Below are 7,653 nucleotides of genomic sequence, written 5' to 3' on the forward strand. Positions count from 1 at the left end.
CTTGAGTGCTCAGGTAGTGACTGTGTGGTAGGCAGTGGCCAGGCTGGTAAGAGGGCTCCTAATGCAAAATCTGTGGTGCCTTATGGGAGACTCACAAGCCTGGAGGGAGGAAGGATGAAGGTCTCTCAGCAGGAGGGTTGTCCTTACGCCCATGAGTTTTTCTGTATGTCACCCCTTGGAGTAAAGGAAGGAGGGGAGAGAGCTAAAGGTTGGGAAACCTGGGAAGAGTCTGGGACAGCAAAAAGTCTGATGCTTTCTAATTCCCAAATTAGATGGAGATCATGCTAGATAAGCATGAGGTGTATGATCCCATTCCCCTCATTGTGGGCAGCTCTTTGGGAGGACTGCTGCTGCTGGCTCTCATCACAGCCATCCTCTACAAGGTGAGTGTTTTAATCCCACTCTCAACACCAGCAGCATACAACCCAAGCCCTCTCAGAGAAAGGATGGTATAGTGGAAAGAACTCAGACAATGGAGCCAGGCCAGCCTGTGTGTGCATTTTGGCTCTGCCTTGCTCACTCTTTAATGTCAAGCAATTTGCTCTACTTCTCTGAACTTGTTTTCTCATTTTTGAAATGATAATCATGCCTATATCTACAAAGTAGCTGAAGTGAGACAGAAACGAGGACAGGGTATGTGTATAGGCCTGCCTATGAATCTATGCTGTTTTACTATAGGTTATATGCATAACCATTGTGCTTGGCACACAGTAGATAATACACAATAGCTGTTGTTCACATAAGTGTTCTGGCACAGAAATGCAAGACAACTTCTCTTCTCCTTCAGCCTCTTCCTACTCCCAACTTTCTTCCCTGCCCTCTTACCCAGCTTTTCTGATTTACTTCCCCTCACAGCTTGGCTTCTTCAAACGTCAGTACAAAGAAATGCTGGATAACAAACCTGACGACACTGCCACATTCAGTGGGGAAGATGTCCAATGTGAGGCCTCAAATTTGCCTTTGTCCTAATAATTCACTTTTCTGTTTGTATCTACCCCTATTGGCTGGGCTTGACTTTGCCTACAAATCTATTTCCATGGGAATAACTTCTGTATAGATATGTACTGGACTGAGCAACTTACCAGGTGCTAAGCCACTTTCTCAAGGTATTTGAAAGGTTTTTATATTTTAACATATTTGTCAGAGTTCTTCAGTGATGACTCACTTTTTACAAAAGCAAGCATTATGTCAGCATAAATTTTCATATATAAGAATTGCCATATTAAATAAAGATGTTTATAAAACATTCTTCTTTAATCAAAGAGCTTTAATTTAGGGACCTGAGTGCTATTCTAGGAAGAGTTGAGGGACCCTGCTTGTGGGCCTAGAAAACATTCACTCACTTTTTCAGGTGATTGAGGCCTGAGATAATCTTTTTTTTAATGGCACTATATATGTAGCATCAGGGGAGTAGCCAAAGGAAGAACTCAATGTGTCTGTTTCTCATGGGTTTCAGCACAGGCTTCAGGCTCTTTGGTAATGTCAAGTGAGCAGACTGTCCTAAGAGGTGAGTGAAATTCCCTGAACTTGTTTGAACCGATCTCTCCCTTGAATGAGATCCCCAGAGGCTAGGAGAGCCAGGCTTCCAGAAAGGAGCATATGATTTCCCAAACTAATACAGAAGACTCATTAAGGGTGGTCATAGAGAATAGCTAAAATATTCCAAATCCAAAACTACGTCATGAAGACTCACAGATAGGGCTGTAGTTCCTCTGTTTGAAATCAGGGTTGTTTCCAAAAACCAGAATTCACAAAAGCTGTGAATATATGTCAAGAGACAAGTGGTACTTCAGAGTCTGCAGCCCTTAGTTTCCAGGGACCTCTGAGGAGGGCCCTTATTTAAGTCTTTTAATATCTGAGAATCTCATTTCCTCCTCTGGAGAAGGGGAACCAAAATTATATCTTGTTCCCAGAGTTACTGTGAGGTTAGTGTTATGTGAAAGACCTTTACAGGCTATAGCCCTAATTATCAATAGGTGAGAGAAAAGGAGGATGGAGATCTCCTACCTAGTCATCAAGGATGTTCCCTGGAGCACCTCCCAAATCATGGCCTTGGGAAGAGCATGTAGACCACAGACTGCACTGTGCGCATGCACCCAGTGGAACTCCTTGTAGGCCCCTCCAGCCGCTATCCTGGTCCCCAGAGAGCCTGCGGACACACAGTTTTCACACCTTTATTGGGGCTGGGGGCATCCACTGGGGCCTCAGGGCCATTCACTGTTCATAGCCGGTGGGCAGAGGGTTGACACGGGGGTTGTGGAAAAGAGTATGGTTGCCGTCTCCCCAGGAGTAGGGCTGTGAATAGACGGAGAGCAGATTGTCAGCGAGGTCCCGGCCAGGGGGTCCCCCAGCACCCCTTGCCCGTCTGAACCATGCTCCCGCTCTGGGGGCCAAGGCTTCAGGCCAGCATACCTTGGTGCGGATACGGAGGTGGTGGTATGGGATGAACTTGGGGCGTTCACGATGGCCCGCATGGAGCCAGGAGTTAAGGGTGCAGAGGGCCACACTCGGGAGCGCCAGCACGAAGGTCAGGAGGCGCCAAGTGCTGGCTACAGCAGGGTGGGGGGAAGGCAGAGATGAGAGAGAGGTGGGGAAGGGACGGCCTCTGAAGGTTACAGTTAAAGGGTGGGTGGGGGGGAGGCGGAGTGGGGGGCGGTCCTCAGAACCGCGGAAGGCCAGACAGGTGGGAGAGGGGTACAGGTATGTAAGCCACAGGGTCAGGCAGCAGCCCCACTCACCTCCTGCCCCTCCATGGTCTTCCTTTGCTGTGCTTGCCAAGCCCCGACTCAGGGACCTCAGAGGCAGAGCCATTGTGGTGAGAGAAGCTGGAAACAGTGAACTGCCCTTTTACTCTCCTTCACCACGGCCTAGATTCCACTCCCTTCTTTTTGGGCCAATCACCTGTTGAGTCTGTAACATAGGTGGCTATTTTTAGGGGGTTTCTATATTTAAAATGAGGCCTTTACTGGCCTGAGGTCCTTCTCTCTAGACATCTGCCATTTGGTGCCTCTTATTTTGATAAGGGGACATTTAAAAACAATATGCCGTTCTTTTTACAGTTGCAGGGAACTATTTCCTTCAATATTCTTTTTTTTTTTTTCCAACGTTTTTTAATTTATTTTTGGGACAGAGAGAGACATAGCATGAACGGGGGAGGGGCAGAGAGAGAGGGAGACACAGAATCGGAAACAGGCTCCAGGCTCCGAGCCATCAGCCCAGAGCCTGACGCGGGGCTCGAACTCACGGACCGTGAGATCGTGACCTGGCTGAAGTCGGACGCTTAACCTACTGCGCCACCCAGGCGCCCCTTTCCTTCAATATTCTATTCCCAGTGGGTGTCACACAGCAGGTTTTTAGTATTTGTAGATTGAATAAAGTGACCTTTTGAATCTCAGTTTTTTAATCTGTAAAATGTATAAGAATTTATACCTTAAATGAAGTTTATGAAGTTTAATCAAAGTAACATAGGAATATGCCAGCATAGAGTCTAGCACATAACAGTAGCTCAGTATATGCATTAGTCACAATATTTTACAAAGAATAGAACTCACTCTAACTGGTTTTTAAAAGATAAGCAATTGAGAATCTTAGGTAGCTCACAGTACCTCTGGTATGGCCAGAAAGGCCAACAATCTGTGCAGCCAAAAATAAACCATTCTGTGGGCCAGCTGCAGTGAGACACCACCATAATTTGCACTGCCAGACTCCAGATGCCAAAAACTTCACCCATGCTTCCCTGGAAAAACAGATTCTTCCACCCTCACACCCTCTGGAAAGTGGATTTTTCATGAATTTTGCATCCTTGGGTTGGTGTCTTCTCAATCAGAGAAATCATGTGGACCCCAGTTGACAATAGGTCATTGCCTGTACCCTAGCTTCAAGAAAGGCTTGGAAATTGAGTTTGCATTCTGCCTTAAGGAGACAGGAATTATATCTTGAAGAAAATCCCCAAATACAGGAAGAGTATTCAAAAGACACTGGGTGCAGTGCCCGGGTGGCTCAGTCAGTTAAGCGTCCGACTTCAGCTTAGGTCATGATCTTGCAGTTTGTGAGTTTGAGCCCTCACTGGGTTCTGTGCTGACAGCTCAGAGCCTGGAGCCTGCTTCAGATTCTGTGTTTCACGCTCTCTGCCCCTCCCCCACTTGTGCTCTGTCTCTCTGTGTCTCTCAAAAATAAATAAAAACATTTAAAAAATTAAGAAAAAGGTAGCCACAGACTTGACAAGTATCTACTGCTAAGTATGTTATTTCAAGCTGAAAAATCTGATTACATGGAGGAAAAAGAAAGCCTGGGTAGACCTGTGTAAGCCCTGTATCAAAGCAGGTCATTAGAAATATACAAGACAGCGGAGTTGATTTCTGCCTGGCTCACTCTTCTGTCCTCAGCACTAGCACAGAACCTGGCATGAAGTAGTTGTTCTAAAAATATGTATTTATTGAATGCTTGAATGATGTTACACTGGTTAACCCTATATAAATGCCTTTGCCAAACTACAATCCTACAGGATATCTCCAGCTTGGATCAGGACTGATGTGATGAACCTAATATGAATGTAATATATAAAATAAAACATGATTTTTTGTATCTAATCTGAATTACAAAAGAAAAATGAAGAAGGTACATTTTTAGGAAGGGGCTCCATACTTGTTCCTCCTGTTGGTTTGAAACTGAACACTAGCTTCTACTTAACTTTCTGAGGCTTTTTTTTTTCCTAAGTAACCTTGTTGAACATTCAAATGGTATATAATGTTTCTAAATTTTTCCTGAGCCCTCACTGAGCTATAATGGAATTCTTCCTATGACTGCTTTTTCCCATTTGGACTTTGGAATTGCTACTGAGAAGATGGGCCTTATTCCAGTTCAGGTTATTTGGCATTTCCCTCCACATACAGTCTCCTCAGCTTATGATTATGGCTTCTGGAGAAAGCATATGACCAGGGGTACTTTTACTTGAAAACATTCTACGTTATTCTCCCTCCACTCAGCTTTGTTGGTCACTGCCTAACAATTGCCTGAGTGTTCCCATCCCTTTGTCTCAGCTTGGAAATTTCCAGGAAGAGTTTTCTTGCTGGTACTTGGTGAATGCCCCTAGAGATGCTACCATCTTCTGCTACTGTCACGCTCATGTGATGCACCTATCCAGTACCCAGTTTTCTATTTAGGTAGTCTGTGCTTTCCTAGATTGCCTGCATTGCCTGGGTTAATTCTACGAAATTCTTGTTATTTAGATATATTCTTCCTTCCTTTTCTCCTTCTTATCTCTTCCCTCCTCTAAGCTAGTTATTCTGGTTTTTTGTTTGTTTAAACAGACATATTTAATCCATTCTCTTGATACATGTTCTACACCTCCTTCTTTACATTCCTTTCTCTTTCTCTGGAATAATCAAGCCATGTAGTTTCTCTATGGGAATAATTTTATCTTCATTTCTTTTTCCTCTCATGTCCTTCTTTATTTTCCTTTCTCTCTCTCTGGATTAAGCCATTTAGTCTCTCTGCCTGGTCAATGTTTATTTTTTCTTTTTCCCTGCCCCTGTCATTTCTCTCTTTGTATGTGCTCTTCCATCAGCACTGCCTCCACCATGTTCTTTACTTGCAGCTGGTGTTTCTGGTTTTTTGACTTTTGGATTTTTGTTTTGTTTGTTTGTTTTATTTGTATTTTTGTGTGTTTTTTTCCTGTTTGTCTGTCTGTTTGTTTTCCTTTCCAGGGCTTTTTCAAAGAACAAATCAAAGCATACATGGTGGAGGGTCCAAAACATCACTGGGAGGAGGGAAATAAAATAACCAAAGTCACAACAACAGAGAGCAAGTAAAATTCTCCAAAAAACACCTTCTGAAGGGCCAGGCCCTGGACAGCGTATGAACCCTCTTTAACATAGCTGTGCTTGCAGATGCAAAGCACATAACAAGCTTTTAAAACTCATAAGGGACAGAAAAGCCAAAGAGATGAAACAGAAGAATTCTTCACAAAAGAAATTCCAGGAAGAAATGACAGCTAATGAATTGATCAAAACAGATATAAGCAATATAACTGAACAAGAATTTAGAATAACAGTCAAGATTAATCACTAGGTTTGAAAAAGGCATAGAAGACAGCAGAGAATCTATTGCTACAGAGATCAAGAAACTAAAAAATAGTCATGATGAATTTAAAAATGCTATAAATGAGGTGCAAAATAAAATGGAGGCAGCCACAGCACAGATTGAAGAGGCAGAGGAGAGAATAGGTGAATTAGAAGATAAAATTATGGAAAAAGAGGAAGCTGAGAAAAAGAGAAAAAAACATCTAGGATTATGAGGGGCAAATTAGAGAACTAAGTGATGAAATCAAATGGAACAATATCTGTATCATAGGGATCCCAGAAGAAGAAGAGAGAGAGAAAGGGGCTGAAAGTGTACCTGAACAAATCATAGCTGAGAACTTCCTCAATCTGGGGAAGGAAAAAGGCATTGAAATCCAACAGGCACAGAGAACTCCCTTCAGATGTAACTTGAATTGATCTTCTGCATGACATATCATAGTGAAACTGTAAAAATACAAGGATAAAGACCGAATTCTGAAAGCAGATAGATATAAGTGGGCCTTAACATACAAGAGTAGACACATAAGGGTAGTAGCAGACCTATCTACTGAAACTTAGCAGGCCAGAAAGGACTGGCAGGAAATCTTCAATGTAATAAACAGAAAAAAAAAATGCTGCCGAGAATCTTTTATCCAGCAAGCCTGTCATTCAGAATAGAAGGAAAGATAAAGGTCTTCCAAAACAAACAAAAACTAAAGGAATTCATCACCACTAACCCATCCCTACAAGATATCCTAAGGGGGACTCTGTGAGTGAAATATTGCAAGGACCACAAAGGACCAGAGACATCACTACAAGCATGAAACCTACACAATGACTCTAAACCCATATGTTTCAATAATAACACTGAATGTAAATGGACTAAATGCTCCAACCAAAAGACATAGGGTATCAGAATGGATAAAAAAACAAGACCCATCTATTTGCTGTCTACAAGAGACCCATTTTAGACCTGAGGACACCTTCAGGTTGAAAGTGAGGGGATGGAGAACTATCTCTCATGCTACTAGAAGTCAAAAGAAAGCTGGAGTAGCCATACTTATATCAGACAAACTAGAATTAAATTAAAGGCTCTAACAAGAGATGAAGAAGGGCATTATATGATAATTACAAGGTCTATCCATCAGGAAGAGCTAACAATTATAAATATCTATGCGCCAAATAGGAAGCACCCAGATATATAAAACAATTCATCACAAACATAAGCAATCTTATTGGTAAGAATGTGGTAGTTTCAGGGGACTTTAATACTCCACTTACAACAATGGACAGATAATCTAGACAGAAAAATCAGTAAAGAAACAATGGCCGTGAATGATACACTGGACCAGATGGACTTGACAGATATATTCAGAACTTTTCATCCAAAAGCAGTAGAATACACATTCTTCTCGAGTGTATATGGAACATTCTCCAAGATAGATCACATTCTGGGTCACAAAACAGCTCTCAATAAATATAAAAGAACTGAGATTATACCATGCACACTTTCAGATCATAGTCCTATGAAAGTTGAAATCAACCACATGAAAAAGATTGGAAAATCTCCAAAAGCATGGAGGTTAAAGAACAT

At 42.4% G+C, this 7,653-nt stretch overlaps 2 protein-coding genes across 3 annotated transcripts in view; one reads left to right on the forward strand and one right to left on the reverse strand.

The window, feature by feature from the left end:
- Positions 1-2,070, forward strand: part of LOC125928126 (integrin alpha-D-like) — a 74,575-nt gene extending 72,505 nt beyond the window's left edge. Inside the window, exons 25-26 of one of the 2 annotated variants that reach the window (XM_049638710.1) lie at positions 273-383; positions 856-2,070. In XM_049638710.1, the coding sequence (XP_049494667.1) occupies positions 273-383; positions 856-969 (225 nt within the window). In that variant the 3' untranslated portion in view covers positions 970-2,070. The remainder of the gene's footprint in view (positions 1-272; positions 384-855) is intronic. The other variant, XM_049638712.1, reaches the window with a different exon arrangement.
- A 76-nt stretch (positions 2,071-2,146) lies between these two features.
- LOC125928132 (cytochrome c oxidase subunit 6A2, mitochondrial) lies at positions 2,147-2,868 on the reverse strand. Its single transcript, XM_049638723.1, has 3 exons — positions 2,739-2,868; positions 2,413-2,549; positions 2,147-2,295 (listed from the first exon to the last, which is right to left on the reverse strand). Exons 1-3 carry the CDS (start codon positions 2,809-2,811, stop codon positions 2,215-2,217), a joined length of 291 nt encoding a protein of 96 aa, XP_049494680.1. The 5' UTR covers positions 2,812-2,868; the 3' UTR covers positions 2,147-2,214.
- Between the last annotated feature and the right edge of the window lie 4,785 nt (positions 2,869-7,653).

This window comes from Panthera uncia, chromosome E3 (genome assembly GCF_023721935.1).
Source record: "Panthera uncia isolate 11264 chromosome E3, Puncia_PCG_1.0, whole genome shotgun sequence".
Classification (NCBI taxonomy): Eukaryota; Metazoa; Chordata; class Mammalia; order Carnivora; family Felidae; genus Panthera; species Panthera uncia.